General features: G+C 50.7%; 1 protein-coding gene across 1 annotated transcript in view; it reads left to right on the top strand.

Annotated features, from left to right (window-relative positions):
- Clip2 (CAP-Gly domain containing linker protein 2) overlaps positions 1 to 20,000 on the top strand; it is a 57,861-nt gene extending 37,861 nt beyond the window's left edge. Inside the window, exons 9-16 of the mRNA XM_027416132.2 lie at positions 5,923 to 6,858; positions 9,305 to 9,362; positions 10,984 to 11,067; positions 13,078 to 13,234; positions 15,235 to 15,394; positions 16,937 to 17,122; positions 17,470 to 17,532; positions 18,602 to 20,000. Of these exons, the coding sequence (XP_027271933.1) occupies positions 5,923 to 6,858; positions 9,305 to 9,362; positions 10,984 to 11,067; positions 13,078 to 13,234; positions 15,235 to 15,394; positions 16,937 to 17,122; positions 17,470 to 17,532; positions 18,602 to 18,613 (1,656 nt within the window). The 3' untranslated portion in view covers positions 18,614 to 20,000. The remainder of the gene's footprint in view (positions 1 to 5,922; positions 6,859 to 9,304; positions 9,363 to 10,983; positions 11,068 to 13,077; positions 13,235 to 15,234; positions 15,395 to 16,936; positions 17,123 to 17,469; positions 17,533 to 18,601) is intronic.
- Positions 20,001 to 20,531: the final 531 nt, after the last annotated feature.

The raw sequence follows: 20,531 nt of genomic DNA, 5'->3' as shown, positions 1-20,531 counted from the left end.
TTTTAGGTCTTTATCTAACAACATAGGCACCAGTCTCCTGGGATCACAGACACAGGCCTGGCTAGAAGGAGCAGTTGGGATCACAGACTTTACAGATGGCAAAACTAGGGCTCACTGGCTAAAACTAGGGCTCACTGGCTGTGGCTATATCTCATTTGGCAGAGTGCTTGCCTAGCCTTCGTGAGCTCTGGCTTCCATTTCCAGAACCACATAAACCAGGTATAGTGGCACAAGCCTGTTACCACAGCACTGGGAGGTGGGAGGAGGAGGACTGAGTCCAAGGTCATCCTCAGCTATCTAGTATGAGTTTAAGGGTAGCCTGGGCTACATGAAACAAACAAACAAACAAAGGACCAGAGCTCAAGAAGGTAGAGACTATCCCAATGCTGTAACCAACTAGCAAGTGTGGGCACCAGAGACGGTGACTGTTGGACCCTGGTCCAGCCTGTACCATCTCCATTTTGCCTTCTGTATACATGGTATGGGCACAGCCAGGATTATCCCTAGATAGTAAACACACTATGCTGAGTTAGGGGTCTTCTAGCCTAGCCCCTAAGCCTGTAGAGACCTCTGGGATCGAGACCACCCTTAAACACCTTTTTTGTTGTGTCTCTTGAAGTTCCCTTGGAAAGAGAGAGAGCTCCTGGAGTGCCCAAGTGGGACAGCAAGCTAAATGCTTCCTGCCATGTTTCTGGCCTGTCTGGCCTCTGGAAGACACTTCCCTTTGGCAGCCCTCACTGTAAAATGAAACAGTCGAAATCCATTACAGGTTGTCAGGCTGGAGCGTCCATCCCTGCAGGGCTTGTTTAAGTACAGCTGAGACCCAGTGGTCTGCATTTGTGACTAATTCCCAAGTTCCTGAAGGACCTTAGAAGTCCCAGCCATAGGACATTTCTCAGTTCAACTCAAGATTGGTCTGGGCTTGGTGGTACCCTAGCTTTCTAGGGTGGCTGAAGGAAGATGATTGCAAATTCAGGACTAGCCTGTGCTACATACCAAGTCCAAATCAACCTGCACTTCTTAGCAAGACCCTGTTAAGAGAAAAGTCAAAAGGGAGCTGGAGATGTAGCTCAGTCGGCAGACTGCTTGCTTAACTTGTGTGATGTCAGGGGTTCAAATCTCAGCATGGTAGCACATGCCAGCAATCCTAGTTTAGGGAGGTAGAGCCGGAGAACAGACATTTACATCATCCTTGGCTACATGGCAAATGCAAGACTAGTCTGGTCTATATATGCAGTTCTAAGCCAGGCAGAACTATATATCAAGACACCGTCTTTTAAAAACAACAAAAACTGGTGGCACACAACTGTAATTCCAGACCTCAGGAAGTAGAAGCAGGAAGATCAAGAGTTCAGGGCCAGCCTCAGTTATTCTGTGGGTTTGAGGGCAGGCTGGAATAAGTGGATAAATGATACCCCGAATGAAAGGATGGGGCGGGTGGGGATGAGAAGGGAAGGGAAGGAAGAGAAAAAAAGACAGCCTGAAGCCATTGTGATTTGTGTTTTTGTTACAACCAAAGGGACAGGACAGGTGGTTGTGGCTGGCTTATCTGATGGGCAGTAGCCCCCCTGCAGAGGACAGATGGGTGGGCTTGTGGGGAGATGAGGGCTGCCAGAACAGAGTCCTCTCCACCTGCTTCCATCAACAGAGGCTTAGGCAATGAGTGATTACAGGAAAATGCACACGTGCACACCACCCAGGGCCGGCAGTTCAAGGATCTGGAGCCTGGGTGGTGCCAGGTGTTCACAGACCCTTAGTGACTCCCGGTCAGCCTGTCTGTCTGCCGCCTGTCTGTCTGTGTCTCTTACTACATCTGTTCCCTGCTCCAGCCTGTCAGACATTACCACCCAGTTACCCCCTGGAAAGAATCTGGTTGGTTCCAGGCTTGCCAATTGGCTGGTGCAAGCATTCAGGAAGGGGGACAGGGCAAACAGCAACACAGCCAGTGTAGCCAGAAGGGCTGTCACGTCCAGTTTCAATTTTTTTATTCTAAAGACTAAATTGCGACCATATTTGAAGCAACCAGAATGTGAACCGTACTGAAAGTCCAATTTATCCCTACTGACTCTCAGCTTGGTTTAGGTTTTTTTGAGACTGCCCAAGCTGGCCTGGAACTCAGAGTTGTCCTGCCTCAGCCTGCAAGCATCAGGGTTGCAGGCTTGTAGCCATGCTGTTTTCCCCACCCATCTTAAAAGACAAACCAAGAGGCTTATAGAGATGACCCAGTGGTTAAGAGCACTTGCTATACTTCAGAGAACCTAGGGTTCAGTTCCCAGATGACTCACAGCCTTCTGTATCTCCAGCTCCAAGGGCTGTAGCGCCCTCTTCTGACCTCCATGGGGACCTGCACATGCACTCAAGGACACACACAAACACACTCACACACACACACACACACAGAGTCAAAATTGAAAGCCTGAACCCTGTCCTAAACAGAACCCTCCATGGGCCGGGTCACCCCATGCTCTACTGTCTTTGTGGCTAAACTCATAATTGCTTGTTAGGTCTCCCTCTCCCTCCTCCTCTGCTGAGCGACTGGTATTAGATTCCAGTCTTTTGGTCTCCATGGCTGGCCACTTCTTCCTGGCATCCGAATATTATCCTCAATGTCTAAGCCCTGCCCACCCCTTCAGACTTTCTGTAGGGTTGTTGTGTGTGGTGAGGGAGATGTTGCTTTAACTTATGTTTCCTTCTCTGAGGGTGAGTTGCACCCTCCCTACTCTCCTGAGACAAACCTGGTTTCCAGTGTGGTCTCCTAGGAGCACCCCAGGGTGTGTGTCCTCCCCACCTCCCTGCTGTCTCGAAAGTATCCATCATGGGCCATCCAAATGCCAACTCTGTGCCACCCAGAGAATGTCTTGCTTTGTTCTCAAATGAAATGGGTGTTGTAAAGAGGGGACAAAAGTGCCCTTGTGCTTAACAGAGGCAGGCGTCCTCTGCAGAGTCTGGGGAAGGGGGGGAGGGGCAGGGATGCCGACTAGGCCAGGTTCCAGGAAGGGCAGAGGTGTCAGCCCAGTCCCCACCCAGGAGGTCTGACCAGGAGAATCATGATGGCAAGAGTTGCATTAGGCAGGGGTGGTGACACGTACCTGCCATCCCAGCGCTAGAGAGGCTGAGGCAGAAGGATTGCAGGTTCAAGGGCATCCTGGATTACATACTGAGTTCCAGACCAAGCTGGGCATGGTACAATCTTCATGCTTGGGCAAGTGGGGGGTCAGCCTTGGTAACATAGTGGACGCTGTCTCAAAAAAAAAAAAAAAAGAAAGAAAGAAAGAAAAGAAACCTAAACCAAACAAAATCAAGATGACTTGGAAAACCTTGTCGTGTTGGACTTTTCCCCTTTAATTCAGGCCTGGGTGTCCTGAAGTCCCAGGATCATCCATTCATTCATCCTGTGTACAGAGTACATTGGCTAAAAGTTAAAACTGGAAATGAAGGCGCGTATGCCCACATGTAAACCCAGCACTTGGTAGGCTATATAGCAAAACCTTGTTTCAAAGACCAAAAAGGAAAATAGGAGCGGTGGTACACACCTTTAGTCCCAGCACTCAGGAGGCAGAGGTGTGTGGATAATTTGTGAGCTCAAGGCCTATGTAGGGCATTCAGGGCCAGCCAGAACTATATAGTGACAGTAAATAAATAAATAAATAAATAAATAAGGGCTGGCAGGATGCCTCAGCAGGTAAAGGTGCTTGCTGCCAAACCTGACAGCCTGAGTTTGATCCTTGGGACCCACATGGTGGAAGAAGAGAACCGGCTCCTGCAGGTTGTCCTGTGACTGCCCTCGTGCACAGTGGCGTGTGTGCATGCATACACACGCACGTGCGCGCAAGCGCACACACACACACACACACACACACACACACACACACACACACACACGCATACACGCAGGATGAATAAATTAAATGTAATTAGCAAAAAAGAAAGAAAAAGCTGGGCATGGTGGCATACTCCTTTGATCCCAGCACTCAGGAGGCAGAGGCAAGTGAATCTGAGTCTGTGGCCAGCCTGATTTACAGAGTGAGTTCCACGACAGCCGGGAATGTTACACAGAGAAGCCCTGCCTCAAAAAAACAAAACAAAGCAAAAACCCTTAAAGAAGTCCACAGACTCCCAGAGTGGTAGCAGAAAAGGGCTGGACTTGAGAGCTTTGGGAGGAAACTGGGGTAGCCATTGCCACCTCATTGCCAGAGGCTGGCAAGAGCTGGTTCCCACAGCCTCCTCTGCCTTGAATATACTCACACCTAGGCCACAATGAGGGGAGGGCATCCAGCCCCTCCATGCACCCTACTTCTGAGATCCTCTCTCTCTTCCCCAAGTGACTCCAGCTCATTGATCTGTTTTCACAGTCTTGTTCACTAAAGATGACGCCTCCTCTCTCTCTCTCTCTCTCTCTCTCTCTCTCTCTCTCTCTCTCTCTCTCTCTCTTTCTTTCTATCCCTTTCTTTCTTTTTCCGGCTTCCTGTTCCCCATGCCCTCTTCCCCACACCCCTGCCTTCCTTATCCACCCTGCCATCCCTCTCCCCCCTGGGTGGAGCAGACCCAGACCCAGCTGGAGCACGCGCGCATTGGGGAGTTGGAGCAGAGCCTGCTATTGGAGAAGGCGCAGGCCGAGCGGCTGCTTAGAGAATTAGCGGATAACAGGGTAAACCGCGCCCGCCACTGCCACCCACTGCGCCTGCCACTGCCACCCACCTGGCCAGCACCGTGGCCCCTCAAGACCCACTTTGCCTTTTCTCATTTCCTCAGCCAACGTGATGGCTGTTCTCCCTTTTTAGAATTTCCTTCCATGCTCCCCTCTGGGAGGGAAGTTGAGATTTCGAGTCAGGCTCACTGTGGCCAAGTGGTACTCTTTGGGAAGGGGCTGTCCGTCCTCTGGGATTACTGCCAAGTTCATGGCTCCTTGAGCGGAGGCGTCTCTTTGAGACCATCTCCCGTGCCTCCTTCCGGTCCATTGTCACAAAGAAGCCTCCTGGGAGTGGTCTTGGTGGTCTTGGGTGGACACAGGCTTCCTTGTCCATGCTGCTGAGGAGGTCAGAGAATGGGAATACAGATCCAGGGTGCTCTAGCCTAGAGGATCTTAGGGTGACAGAGGACCACCCTGGAAGACCTGGGGCTCAGGAAGTGGGGCTTTTTATATGTTGGGATAGCCCCAAAGGATGAGACTACGCCAGTCTCCAAGTCTGAACATAGTCATGTGTGTCAGGGAGGCCTGAGAAGCTGCATTTGGGAGAATGGTCCAGTCAGTGCTGGGGTGTGGTTCTGTGCCCCACACTCCAGGCCCAGCTGGCCCCTCCACACCTGTTGTACAGTACATATGTCCAGATGGCTGGGCCAGCCCAGCTGTAGCTCTGCTGGGAAGAGTTTAACCAAGCAGCAAACATTGCTCAGGAAAACCACCCTGCAGACAGATGGGAGGCTTGAGACGAGGGCTCGGTTTCTGCACAGTGGCCATAGCACTGTGCGGGGCATGTGAGACACATGGAGTTCGTGTACACACTGGCCATCACCTGGTGATAATATGCACTGTGTGTCAGAATGGTGTGTGCAGGAAACTCGCTAGATGGGTTAGCACCCTCTAGACAGGCTCAGCCAGAGTGCAAGCCAGAAGAGTTTATCCATCTGGGCATGGTGGTGCATACCTGCAATCCCAGCACTTGGGAAGCTGAGGCAGGAGGATTGCTGATACAGCATTAGCTTCTTGAAAATTCTAAACTTAAACTTCGCATGCACCAAAGGGTTCTAAGTCACCTGAGCATCAAGGACATTGTGGTTCACCCCATCATTTGGGGTACAGTAGGATCCCAGAGAAAAGCCAGTACCTAGCAAGGGATAGGCACCTTCCTGTCGTCTGACAGGCTGGCGCATCCCCTGCACTCAGCCTCAGCCACTGACCTGTCTCCCTCTCTTTCACTATAGCTAACCACAGTGGCTGAGAAGTCTCGAGTGCTGCAGCTAGAGGAGGAGTTGAGCCTGCGGCGTGGTGAGATCGAAGAGCTGCAGCAGTGTCTCCTCCAGTCAGGCCCACCACCCCAGGACCACCCCGAGGCTGCTGAGACCCTGCGGCTTCGAGAGCGACTGCTGTCGGCTAGCAAGGAGCATCAGCGAGACAGCACCCTGCTCCAGGACAAGTATGAGAAGATGCTAAAGACCTACCAGGCAGAGGTGGAAAAGCTCCGGGCGGCCAACGAGAAGTACGCACAGGAAGTGGCAGACCTCAAAGCCAAGGTTCAGCAGGCCACTAGCGAGAACATGGGACTTATGGACAACTGGAAATCCAAGCTGGACTCACTGGCCTCTGACCACCAGAAGTCCCTGGAAGACCTGAAAGCCACACTGAACTCTGGCCCAGGCGCTCAACAGAAGGAGATTGGAGAGCTGAAGGCGCTGGTAGAGGGTATCAAGATGGAGCACCAGCTGGAGTTAGGCAACCTGCAGGCCAAGCACGACTTGGAGACAGCCATGCACGGGAAGGAGAAGGAGGGCCTTCGGCAGAAGCTGCAAGAGGCCCAGGAGGAGTTGGCAGGACTGCAACAGCAATGGAGGGCGCAACTGGAGGAGCAGGCCAGCCAGCATCGGCTGGAGCTCCAAGAAGCACAGGACCAATGTCGTGACGCCCAGCTTCGTGTGCAGGAGCTGGAGGGACTCGACGTGGAGTACCGTGGCCAGGCTCAGGCCATAGAGTTTCTCAAAGAGCAGATCTCACTGGCCGAAAAGAAGATGTTAGATTATGAGATGCTGCAGAGGGCGGAAGCCCAGAGCAGGCAGGAGGCAGAGCGACTGCGGGAACAGCTTCTGGTGGCTGAGAATAGACTCCAGGCCGTCGAGTCCCTGTGCTCAGCCCAGCACACCCACGTAGGCTGCACTCTGCTCCTGTGGGACTCAGCTGGGGAGGGGCTGGGAGGGTGTGGCCTCTGTGTGCCAGGTGGGGAGAAGAGAATCTCAGAAGGGCCCTTCCATCTTCCTCACAGCCATGGTCATCATTGGGTGGTCTCAGCTGACCCTGCTTCTCCTTCATAGACAGGCTTTGAGAGCCATTGAAGCATCATTTTGCCAGCCCCTGAACCCTGATTGGCTTAGACACTTAAAGATTGCAAGTTCAAGGCCAGGCTTAGCAACTTAGTGAGATTCGGTGTCAAAGTTTAATTTTTTTAAAATGGACCAGGGGTGTGGCTCAGTAGCAGAGCACTTTCCTAGCATAAGTCCTCACTTACGTCCTGGGTCCCATCCCCAGTATGACAAAACAAACACTCATGATCTATTGAATGGGCTGTCCAGTGTCTCCTGTTGCTCTTCTGGTACCTAGTACTCAAGTGTTACTCCTTAAGTGGGCATACACGCAGAAGGAAGCTCTGTCCCTCCCAGGTCCTTGTCTCATCAAACACCTACCCAGTGACCCAAAGATGACTCTTTTGCTAGAAAGGCTTCAGCCACCATGACCCATTTTGTTCTAAATCCAGAAATACCCAGCTATCTCATCCTTGCTCCAGCTAAGCATGCCTTATTTGGTCCTTGAGGGAGGTCAAGGAGTATGGAGGCCCAGGAGAAGGGTGTTTGAACTGGCTCTGAGCTTTACATCTACTGAGCCCTGCGTTGGTCCATTTCAGGATCGATTGTGTTAAATTATGTGTGTCTGTGTGTGCATGTTGAGTAGCAAGGCCCACAGAGGCACAGAGGCTTCAGATCCCTGCAGCTGGAGCTCACTTGGCTGTGAGCCACCTGATTTGAGTGCTGGGAACTGCACTCAGGTCCTCTGCAAGTGTAGAACACACTCTTAGCTGCTGTTCCGTGTCTCCAGCCCTAGTAACTCCTTAAAATAGCCTTACAAGGGGCCAGCTAGCGACTTAGCTTTATAATCCATGCACAGTCTCTGCAGTGTGCCGTTTAGGGCATCAGTTGTCTGTAGCCTTTCTCTCAGGAAGAGACATTTCTTATTTGTTTGTCTGAGATGGGGTCTCAGGCTGGCCTCAGACTCACTCTGTAGCTGAGGGTAACCCTAAATTCCTGATCCTCTTGCCTTTACCTCTCAAGTGCTAAGGTGCTAAGATTACAGATGTGAGCCACCATATTCCACTTTGCTGATGTGTGTGTGTGTGTGTGTGTGCACACACGTACTTGGGATGCATATGTGTGGAGGCCAGAGGTTAACCTTCAGTAACATCTGCTTTTTTTTTTTTTTTTTTTTTTTTTTTGACATGTTTAACTGGCCCAGAGCACCTGAGGTGGGCTAAGCTGACTGTCATCCCACCCAGCATTGTCTGGTCTCCGCTTCCCAGTGATGGGATTGAAGGTGTATACCACCACACCCAGCTGTGCCCAGCTTTTTTATGTGGATTCTGGGACTCTAATTCAAACCCTATTGTTTTTAAGGCAAGGAAGGACTTTACCAACTGAGTTATCTACACAGATCCTAAATTTTTATTTTTCAGTCAACTTTTTCTTCCTTGGCTTCTGGGTTTGCTAGTAAATAAGTATTGGGAAGAACACAGTTTAGACAGGAATGCAGTTTAGGGACATCCCTGGAGGAGCTGGCCCTAGGCTCTGGCTGTATATATTCAGTGCTTGTTTTATGATTGGGGCATCAAGACTGGTGTCCTGGAAATGACTGGAGAAATTCTCAAGGCAGATCTCAAGAAAAGAGACACCGATTTAATATAATAAACATTTTTAACCAAGGAAATAGCCATACCATAGTTCTAGCCACTGGGGAGGCTGAGGTAGTAGGATATCAAGCTTGAGGCTACAGAGTGAGTTGAAAGCTGGTTTATGCAACCTAATGAGTCAATGGTGAAAATGAAAAATTAAAGAGTTGGAGCCATGACTCATCTGTAAAGAACCTGCCTAGAATTCCCCAGTGGGGGGCTGGGGTGTGGCTCAGTGGTAGAGCACCTGCCTAGAATCCCCCAGTGAGGGGCTGGGGTGTGGCTCAGTGGTAGAGACCCTGCCTAGAATCCCCCAGTGAGGGGCTGGAGTGTGGCTCAGTGGTAGAGCACCTGCCTAGAATCCCCCAGTGAGGGGCTGGGGTGTGACTCAGTGGTAGAGCACCTGCCTAATATGGAAAAGGTCCAGAGGTCCATCCTCTGTCCCTTACTCCCCAAAATAGTGGTTTATGGGGAATCCTTTGAGGGAGGTGAAAGCCAACCTGGGATTCTCTTTTTCTCAGGAAGAGTCCAAGTGTATCTGCGCCACCTGCTGGCATATTGGGTCCCTGCATCCCCAAGGTCCCTTCTCACAAGTTGAGGTGTAAGAGCTGGCCTGGGTAGGGTGGCAGGTGTGTCCCCTTACAGGACTGTCCTTTCAGGTGATCGAGCCCAGTGACCTTTCTGAGGAGAAGATCCGGATGAAGGAGACTGTAGAGGGTGAGTAGCCTCGGGTAGGAATCCAGGCTTTGTGGATGCTGCCTTGGAGCCAAGTCACGAGGTCTGTCATCAGCTCCTCGTTGAGTCACATGCTGTGTGCAGTCACCCCTCCAGGAGAGGGTGTTACAGAACCAGGGAGGAGCAGAGAATCAACTTTTGCAAGTTGCCCTCTGACCTATAAGCTGTGGCGCATACGCCCACACATATCTACACAATAAGATAACCTAATAGGTGGAATTTGTAAACAATTACAAGCTGAAGGATCTCTGTCTGGGATAGTTAAAGAAATGGGGAACTAGAGGACATTGCTAAAATTGAGAGTCGAAAGAGCTTTGGTCTCCAAGTGGTGAACAGGTTTTTTGTTCTTTTTCTTTTTTTTAAGTGTATCTATTTATTATGTATATTCTGTCTGCACTCCAGAAGAGGGCACCAGATCTCATTACAGATGGTTGTGAGCCACCGTGTGGTTGCTGGGAATTGAACTTAGATCCTCTGGAAGAGCAGCCAGTGCTCTTAACCTCTGAGCCGTCTCTCCAGCCCCTGGTGAACAGTTCTTACCTTTATGGCAGTTTGCCCCAGAAAACCTAGAAAACGGGATGTGAAGTAAGATAGGACTGTAAATGACAGAAGCTTTTCTGCCTACTGCTGGCTCTTGTAACTTGTTTTTTTTGTTTGTTTGTTTTTGTTTTTACCTTATTTTTTAAAATTAGATATAAACTAGCCAGGCATGGTGGCAGGAGCTTATAATCCCAGCACTAGGGAGGCTGAGGCAAGATTGCCATGTGTTCAAGGCTAGCCTGGGCTACATATGGAGACCCTGTCTCAAAAAATAATTATGTGATAGGGCTGGAGTGATGGCTCCGTGGCTAGGAGCACTGGCTGCTCTTCCAGAGGTCCTGAGTTCAATTGCCAGCAACCACATGACAGCTCACAACCATCTGTATGAGACCTGGCACCATGCATGCAGGCAGAATGCTCTATGCTTAATAAATAAATCTTTAAAAAATAATAATTACGTGAGATAGGCTTCCCATGATATCAAGTCTAGCCTGGGCTACATATCAAGATGCTGTTTCAAGAGAAGTCGGTATACGTTGGGGCTGAGGGTATGGCTTGGTGGAGTGCTTGTTTGGGATTTGAGAAGCCCTAGTTCCGCCCCCACCACCACATAAAACTGGGCATGGTGATGCATGTCTGTGATTCTTTGGAAGTGGAAGCAGGAGGAACAGAAGTTCAAGGTTAACCTCAGCTCTACAATATGCTTGAGGCCAGCCTGGGCTGTGTGAAAGAGATAGGTGATTATAACTTGGGCACCATCCATGTGCTTCAACACGTCTTCCTGGTGGGTTTGGGCAGCAGTCCAATCCAGGGTGGTCTTGATGGTTCTGCAGCCGCCATCTTTATTTCTTTTGACTTCTTTTGCTTGAGGAAACCATGGAGATGGAGATCCATGTTCCCTAAACCACACACTATTTGGTCATCTTCCTCTGAGTGGGTGACTCAGAAAGTACACTAGAGGCTGAGTGTAACCCCTTTTAGGACTCCCCTGGGAGGGTCACCCGTTGCTCACACTGTTGACCCTCGGGTGTTCATGTATCCCTGTCTTCTCTTTCTCTCCTAGGTCTGCAGGACAAACTGAACAAGAGGGACAAAGAGGTGGCTGTCTTGACATCCCAGATGGACATGCTCAGGGCCCAAGTAAGTGGTAAGTCTCTCTCCCTGGGGGCAGATGGTGGGGGTTGGTGCAGACCTGCAGCTCTGCAGGTCCAGCTGGGCTGGTTGGTCTGTTTGAAAGCCATCCCTGGGCTCTGCTGAGTGATCAGATGGTGGATTCAACTCCTTCTCCCCAGAGCCACCTGAGTTCATGCCCTTAGATCCCACCAAGTTTTCTCCATGGCTGTCTTGAAGACTTGAGTTTCTCACAGGCCTCTTCCATGCAGCCCCTAGTCCCTGGGAGAGATAGGATGTATTGTAAGAAGCCTCGTATGGTGGTGCACACCTTTAATCCCAGCACTCAGGAGGTAGAGGCAGGAGGATCAGGAAGTTCAAATCTGCATTGAAATTTGGAGACCAGCCTGGGCTACATAAGACAGTCTTAAAAGAAATAGAATATTGAATCTGGGCCACAGCTGAAAGCAAAGTACACAGAGAGGGCCTGGGACAGGTGGAGGGTATGGAGTTGGTGACTGGGACTCATTGTTCAAAGTGCTCTTTGCTTTGCTCCAGGACCTCCCTCTCCCCCACTTCACTCCTGGGGGATGATCCCCACCCCCCTTTCTTCTAGCCCTGGCTACATTTACCTGGCCTCACAGGTCTTGAGAAAGGTGAATGGGCTATAGACTCTCCAAGCCCAAAGTGAAGACTTAGCCTCAGCTTTTTCCTTATCTGGATAACAATGTAAAAGACTGGCCACGGTGACCTGCCTTGCATCCCCACCCCTCAGAGCCAGGTATGCTGGCTTGATAGAGCTGGCCTTAAGCTTCCAGGTCACAATCCATCACTGAAGGAAGTCAGGGCAGAAACTCAAGCAGTAACTTGAAGTAGAAATCACAGGAAAGGGGGCGCTGGAGAGATGGCTCAGAGGTTAAGAGCACTGACTGCTCTTCCAGGGATGCTGAGTTCAATTCCCAGCAACCACATGGTGGCTCACAACCATCCGTTATGAGATCTGGTGCCCTCTTCTGGTGGGCAGATATACACGGAAGCAGAATGTTGTATACATAATAAAGTCTTTAAAAAAAAAATGTAAAGTTGCTCTCTGGCTTGATAGATGTCTTGTGTGTTGTTAACTTTGTGATATAGTCCTGTACCACCTGTCTAGGGAATGGTGCTGCCCACAGTGGACTAGGCCACCTGCCTAAGGAATGGTGCTGCCCACAGTGGGCAGTGATTGTTATATCAATTAACAATCAGAACAATACACATCCACAGACCCACAAGACCAACCTAATAAAGACAGTTACTCAATTGCAATTCTCTTTTCAGTCGACTCTAAGCTGTGTTCAATTGACAGTCAATACTAACTTGGATGCTACCTTTTTCTTTTACTTTTTTTTTCTTTTTTTCTCTTTTGAGGCAGGGTCTTATGTAGCCATGGCAGGTCCTGAATTTCCCATCATAGCTGAGGATGGCCTTGAACTTCTAATCTTCCTTCTGCCTCCCAAGTGCTGGAATGACAAGTGTACATTTCCATGCCTGGTTTAAATGGTGCTAGGGATGGAACCCAGGCATTGACTCTTCTTATTGTTGTCGTGTGGGATAGGGTCTCTCTAGCGTAGGCTGGCCTGAAACTCACTATGTAACCACTATGGCTTGGAATTCACAGTCATTTTCCTGCCTGAGCCTCCCCAGTGTTGGAATTATAAACCGGTGCACAACCCTTGACACTGCCTGCCTCTTAGGGGTGACATTACTATCATCTCCCCAGCCTGGCTAGACCATCCTCCCATTGGCGTTTGAGATGGCGGGGGGGTGGGGGTAGGGTGGGGGTCTCCTGAAACCCAGGTTGTCCAGAACTGGCCTTGAATTTCTAATCCTCCTGCTTCCACCTCTGAAGTGCTTGCTCACAGGCCTGTTTGGTATCATTCCAGTTTAGGCAGTGCTGGGAATCAAGCCCAGAGCCTCTGATATGCTGGGGCCAGCACTGTACCCACTGAGCCACACCCCCAGTTCCCATTTGTGTTTGAACATTCTCCTTCTTTGTGGCTTCCCCCAGCCCTGGAGAACAAGTGCAAATCAGGAGAAAAGAAGATGGACTCAATCCTGAAGGAAAAGAGGCGTCTAGAGGCGGAGCTAGAGGCTGTGTCTCGGAAGACCTATGATGCCTCAGGCCAGCTAGTCCACATTAGCCAAGAGTTGCTACAGAAAGAACGGTGAGTGGTTCAGTGCTCAGCTCCAATGAGGCTGCAGAGGCCTTCCTTCCTCCTTCCTTCCTTCCTTCCTTCCTCCCTCCCTCCCTCCCTCCCTCCCTTTTTGTTGGTTTGTTTGTTTGTTTTGGTTTTTTGAGACAGGGTTTCTCTGTGTAGCCCTGGCTGTCTTGGCACTCACTCTGTGGACGAGGCCGGCCTCTAACTCACAGAGATCCACTTGCCTCTGCCTCCTGAGTGTTGGGATTAAAGGTGTGCACCACCACCACCTGACATCTTTTTAGTCTTTTTAGATGTATTTACTTTATGTATATGAGTGTTTTGCCTGCATATACATCTGTGTACTCTGTGTATGCCTGGTGCTAGCAGAGGTCAGAAGAAGACATCAGATCCCTGGGAAATGGAGATACAGATGGTTTTGAGTTGACACATTGGTGCTGGGAATGGAACTCAGCTCTAACCACTGGTCCATCTCTTCAGCTCCCTCAGAGTCCCTTACTCAGCTCTACAAGCAGCGCATATGATAAAGATGAGTGCCACCCCCATCGTGGTCTTAGGGATGTCTTTCTACTTGTAAAAACAATTAAGTTTACTCGGGGAACTTTTGTAGGTTTTTTTCTTTTCTTTTTTTTTTTTAAAGATTTTATTTATTTATTTATTATGTGCACAACATTCTGCTTCCATGTATATCTGCATACCAGAAGAGGGCACCAGATCTCATAACAGATGGTTGTGAGCCACCATGTGGTTGCTGGGAATTGAACTCAGGACCTCTGGAAGAACAGTCAGTGCTCTTAACCTCTGAGGCGTCTCTCCAGCCCAGGTTTTTTTCTCTTTAAGGATTTACTTATCCATGATTTCAGGCATACGTGCCTGAATGTATACCATGTATATACAGTGCCTATGGAAGCTGGAAGGGAGCGTCAGAGCCCCTGCATCTGGGGTTAGAGATGGGACTGAGACTCAAACTGGGCTTCTCTGGAAGAGCAGCCAGTGCTCTTAACCATGGAGCCATCTCTCCAGCCCAGCATTTAATATATTTGTTCATTTATTTTATTTGCCTATGGGAGGTTTGTGTGCCACACAATGTGTGGAAAGGCCAGAAGACAACTTGGTAGGAGTCAGTTCTCTCCTTCTACTATATGGGCCCCAGGAATTGAACTCAGGTCCTCAAACTTGGTGGCAAGTGCCTTCCCCGCCGAGCCATCTCACCAGCCCTCCTCTGACTTTGAAATACTTTTCTCGTTTTTATTTCTAACCCCAGACTGGTAGCCCAGTATTCAAGAGATTACCATTCGGCTGAGGCTGAGGGAATGTGGCCCCATTGGTAGAGAGCCTGACTGGCATGCACAGCACCCCGAAAACCATGGGCAGGACCACATACACCAGACATAATCATCAAACTTGGGAGGGGAAGGCAGGAGGGTCAGGAATTCAAGGTGTTACATAGAGAGTTGGAGGCCAGCCCAGGCTACATGAAACCCTGTTTCAAGACAAGACAAAAAAAAGCAAAAAAATCTTTAAAAAAAAAAAAATCTGAGACTAGGGAAATGGCTGCTCTTTTAAATGATCCCAGTTCCCAGCACCTACATGGTGGCTCACAAACATCTATACCTCCAGTTCCACGGGGATCCAACACAATCTTGATCCTCCTGCCTCTGCCTTCTTCAGCAAATCCTACCGGCCCAACACAATCTTCTGGCCCCTAGGAACACCAAGTACATGGTCCACAGACATACATGAAGACCAAACACCCTTACACACACACACACACGTACAACAAAATAAGTAAGTCTTTAAAAACTAAAAAATATGAAACTCTTAAGAACAGCTAAGTCCTTGGGTGTGGCTGACTCAGGCCACATCCTTCGTTCTTGTATCTAGTGCACCATTGCCTTGTGGCTGGCGTCCCCTGGTGGTAATGGGGCTCCAGGCACATGGCTCATACTACATTGTGGGGGTGAGGTGCAAGTTTATGCGTTTCTATGACTGTCCCCCCACGCCAGGAGTCTGAATGAGCTGAGGGTATTGCTGTTAGAAGCCAATCGCCACTCTCCAGGGCCTGAGAGAGACCTGAGCCGTGAGGTGCACAAGGCAGAATGGCGGATAAAGGAACAAAAACTGAAGGATGACATCCGGGGCCTTCGAGAAAAGCTGACGGGGCTGGTACGTGGAAGCAAAGGGTGGGGCTCAGGGTAAGGGGTTCTGTGTCTATCCTGATGCCAGGCCAAGGAGACCAGTCACAGAGGAGGCTGAAAATCCAGTCCTCCAGGGTCTCACACATGTAGCAGTTGGGGGATGGGCAGTAGCCCCTTTTAGACACCATAACTAGAGATGCCCCTACACGGACACACACAGCCTGGTCTGTTCAGAGCCAAAAGTGCAAAAATCAGTCATGCATGGTGGGGAAAAAAAATCCATGTAGGGAGGTAACCACCTAGAAACCAGGAGCTGGGCTCCTTGTTCAGTGTGGGGAGTTGTATGCCCATCTCAGCAAAGAGATTAGAGGCTCAAAGTCAGAGGATGCTGAAGTTCCTTCCTCAGTGGCAGCTACTTGACTTCGAGCTCAGTTGCCGTGGGTAGAGATGGAGGCAGCTGGTGATATTGGCAGCACAGGACAGAACTGGTCCCAACTTTTCCCTATTTAATTGGCATTTCCAGCAAACCTGATGCCCCGCCCATCTCTGGCCTTTTTGGCATATGGATTGGGTGGATCAAGGCAATGGGCCTTTTACCCCTGCACTTTGGATCACAGGGGTTAGATAGGCTGCTTCTGGCCCTGGAGGAATCCACAGGGTTCTTCTTCCACAGGAGAGGAAGGTGGAGCAATAAAGGGCATTTGGGGAACTGGGGATGTGGTTCAGTTGGTAGCGTACTTGAGTGAAGGCCTGTCACCAGCACCATAAAACCAAATGTAGTGGCTGGACCTGAAATCTCAGCACTGGGGAGGAAGTGTCCAAGGCTATCCTCAGCTACATAGCAAGTTCTGTGCCAGCCTGGACTACATGAGACCTTGTTCCAGAAAACAAAGAGGCCTTTAAGCATGTGGGCTCCATCTAGCTTCATAGGTCCTAGGTATGGCAGTTCTCGGGCCCAGCTGCCCTGCCAGCACTCTAGTCCAGTGTCTGGCCTGGCTAGATGCAAGCAAACACATGCACCCCAGGGTACTTGTGGCCTGTGTGACTCTGTGACACAGGAGGGAACAAGGGCCTGTGCTGGTGGGCTTTCCAAAGCTCTGGGGCTCCAGGCTGGTGGACCAGCCCTGTGCTGGGAAGAACATAGTGAAAAGCTGGAAGCCATTTGAAAAGCATAGTGAGGTTTGCATAGATGTTCAGAGTTTGGCCTGAAGTCCTAGGTTAGAGCCAGAGGAGGCTGGGCAGGCCAGAGTGCAGAGTGTGGACACTGACCATCATAGATCATGGTGGGGAGAGAGGAGACACTTGTAAGGGGCCTAGGACAGATGGAAAGAGTGTCATATGGACTTGGGAGTGAGAGAGGAATACTGGGTGTCAGTTGACTCTGTGGCTTAGGTAGGACTGGGTGTTGGGAGGTTTTCCAAGTCTAGGGCTTGGGGAAGTTGTAAGGGAAAGTCTGGGGGAATGGAGGTCCATGTAAAGCCAGGCTGGACTCAGAGGGAGGTGGGACTTGAGGAGTTTCCAGCTAGCACCCACACAGGCAGGTCACATGCTCACACCTCCACCCTTCCAGGACAAGGAGAAGTCCCTGTCAGAGCAGAGACGCTACTCCCTCATTGACCCAGCTTCAGCACCCGAGCTGCTGCGACTGCAGCACCAGTTGGTGAGCACGGAGGATGCCCTGCGGGACGCACTGGACCAAGCCCAGCAGGTGGAGAGGCTGGTGGAGGCTCTAAGGGGCTGCTCAGACAGGACTCCGGTGAGCACACGGGCTGCAGTCTCAGGAACCCCCCCTCCAGAGAAGGGTGGCTAAGTCCAGGAACCTCAGTCCCAAACGGGAGGCAGCTCCATCCTGGGGACCCATGTCTGACAGAGGAGAGTGGCCCAAAACTGGACACCGCCCGTCCCCTCCCGCCCCCGCCCCCAAGTCTGAAGGACAGTGGCCCCATCCTAAGAAATCAAATCTGATAAAAGAAGCAAGCCAGCGCTTGCTTCTGAGCCTCGCTGATCCCGTTGGGAAATCCGCCCCTTGCGGTTATATGTGGAACTGCATCCTGGCCTACTGCTCAGCGGCTCCTCCCCTTTCCATCCCTTACTCCCTCACAGACCATCAGCAATTCCGGTTCTGCCAATGGTATCCACCAGCCAGACAAGGCCCACAAACAGGAGGTAAGCGCACCAGCAGTCAATCTAGGCCACCCAAGCCAGCGGGCCTCTGAGAAAACCCTCGGAAGTCACTCAGTACACAAAGGAACAAGAATGTTCTGTGTGTGTGTGTGTGTGTGTGTGTGTGTGTGTGTGTCCTGTAACAGCGGGGTTGCTTGCCTAGGAGGATTCTAGTACTAGTCTATCCTATCCAGAAATGCTCCTGCTTTTCTTTGGTTCTGGGAATGGAACCCAGGGCCTTAGCATTGACCACGCCCCCAGACTCTCACTTGAGGGATTCTAGGCAAGCACTGTACTGCTGAGCCACACTCCAGCCCTTGGTTTTGGGAGACAGTGCCCCAGTTTCCCATCTTTCCCCAAGCATCCACCCAGATTATTGAGAGCACCCATGATGGACTTAGCACCTGGTCTAGGAGTATCCGTGTCCCCAAGTAGCTCTGTGACCCAGGCAGGTGAGGCTGGAGTGGAGACAAATTCAGCTTGTTTCTTGACTTTCCAGCTGTTCTGTATTTAACAAGGGTCGGGCTTGGGAATAAGGACCTTGAATGCCGTCCCTAGCCAGGTAGCTAAGGGCAGGACAGCGGGCAGAGTTGGGGTGGCAGAATAGGGAACTGTGGTGTAGACCATGTGAGGGTTTGTTTTTCTAGCAACCTTGTAAGAAATACAGTCATCATAACTTCCAGATGGAAACTTTTTCTTTCTTTCTTTTTCTTTTTCTTTTTTCTTTTTGTTTGTTTGTTTCGAGACAGGATTTTTCTGTGTAGCTTTGGAGCCTGTCCTGGAACTCACTCTGTAGACCAGGCTGCCTTCGAAATCACAGATCCACCTGCCTCTGCCTCCTGAGTGGTGGGATTGAAGGTGTGCGCTGCCACCGCCCCGCTTACTTCTTTTTTCTTCAGATCCATCCGCCACAAAGATTCTTGGGTCTCCTTACAGAATCCAGGCTTTTCCCACCACAGGGCCTTGGCATATGCTGTTTTCTCTGCCCAGCATGCTGTCTTCCCTCTGTCCCTCCCTCATCTGCCCATTCATCCTTCAAGACTGTTAATGAGCAAACCCCTTTTCTCTCTAGGACAAACACTGACCCCAAGGAATACCATGGACCGGCCCCATTCACACCAGAGCCCTGCCAGGCTTCCTAGCAGCTCCACCTCCAGGCAGGAGCCAGAACTGTCTCTTTGGAGATGAGACTGTGTTTGCATTGTCTGCACAACTGTGGACAATTCCCATCTGAACCCCCTGCTGGACCAGGAGGCTCCCACAGGGCTTGGTACAGCTGGGACTGGCCCCGGAGAAACTCTTGTCCCAAGGCGCTTCTGGGATCTGCAGAGGCTGAAGTGACCGAGTTAGGCCTCGCTTGGCTATAGCAGGCTGTTCTGAGGCTTGTCTGAGCACCTGGGTACTTGCCTGCCTCCCTTTCCTTCTGGTATCCCCAGGTCCCCTGAAGGCCTCTGAGGGGTGGAGCAGGGCCCCTGCTTGCACGCACACTCACACACATGCACACACACACACACACACACACACACACACACACACTGAGAAGGGCTTCAGTCTTCAGAAACTAGGGAGGGCATTCTTGACTCCACACACGAGCCTCTTACACATTGGTACAAGGTCTCTTGGGCCTCTTTAGCTGGGGAAGGTTTGGGGGTGACAGACTCCTTCCTCAATAAGCTAGTATGCATACTCACCCCCGCCTGCTGCCCGGAAAGAATCGTGCAGACAGCTACAGTATTGGTTGAGCACACAAACCCATTCTTCCTCCCCATCTTGACCTTGAGCCAGGCATGACTTGGGATGTGGAGCCAGGCAAGAACAGGTACAAAACTCTTTAAAAGCGTTCATATGGTGTTTTGCTGGGGGTGGGGAGGAAATTAAACTTGTTCCCTTTATTTCTGGGAACCCCCTGCTATGTTACTCCAAAGACCCCAGCAGCCCACGGAGGTTCGTGTCTTCCCAGGGCGGAACTACAGTGGGTAACAGGTATGGTAAGTCATAAGGATGGCCCAGGAGGCCTCTGTGAGCACCACCAGGCACCAGTAGGTGGCGCTCACACTCTCGCCCTTAGGAGTTGTATTAGCCTCTCCACCTTCCTTTCTGCTTCCTGTTGGCTTTTGGGTAGCGCTCGCCTTTAACAACAGCAGCCTAGAGCCTAGAATTGATGTTGTAGTGGCCTAAATGCAGAGCCAAACATTGCTCTTTCCAGCACAATCGGCAGCTCACGGATTAGGAACTAACAGCCAAAGGCTCCCATAGTAGGGACCAAAAGGGGCTGAGCCCCACCCTGGAGTGGGCTTGCACCTGGTAGGTGTGCAAGAAGCCATTTCCCCACAAGCACTGGCCTTTGAAGGCCCCCTCAGCCTACCTGGTGTGGCCACCCAGCTGTGGCTCAGCCATCCCCCCCCCCATGGAATTGTGGAAGTGTGGCAAGTCCATGTTCGGACAATAAAGCTTGTGACTGAGGTACAGGACTCCTGCTGTCGCCTGCTTCTGTATTGGAAACCCTGGGGAGACAAGTGGGTCCTAACTTTGCTCTCAACTGCCAGCTAATTTCTATTGAAATGTGAGGGGTCAATGGAGGTGGGGGGGGGTGCTTTAGAGGGACTGGATTTGAAGGAGATGGACCATGTTCCTAAGGAACAACACTCAAGTCTGTCTTCTGACCTCCACATGTGTGCTCATGCGCACACGTTCATACACAGGCGTGTGTGTGTGTGTGTGTGTGTGTGTGTGTGTGTGTGTGTGTGTGTGTGTGTGTGTGTGTGCGCGTGCGCACATACACAAGTGGTTTTGGTTTGGTTTTTAGTTTTTTTCGAGACAGGGTTTCTCTGTGGCTTTGGAGGCTGTCCTGGAACTAGCTCTTGTAGACCAGGCTGGTCTCGAACTCACAGAGATCAGCCTGCCTCTGCCACCTCCGGAGTGCTGGGATTAAAGGTGTGTGCTATCAACAACCGGCACAAGCATATTTGTTAAAGATTGCAGGTGTCATAGGTTTCTACTGC

The sequence above is a fragment of the Cricetulus griseus genome, chromosome 4 (genome assembly GCF_003668045.3).
Source record: "Cricetulus griseus strain 17A/GY chromosome 4, alternate assembly CriGri-PICRH-1.0, whole genome shotgun sequence".
NCBI classification, from domain to species: Eukaryota; Metazoa; Chordata; class Mammalia; order Rodentia; family Cricetidae; genus Cricetulus; species Cricetulus griseus.
The sequence above is the reverse complement of the archived record's forward strand: the minus strand, read 5'-3'. Positions and strand labels throughout refer to the sequence as shown.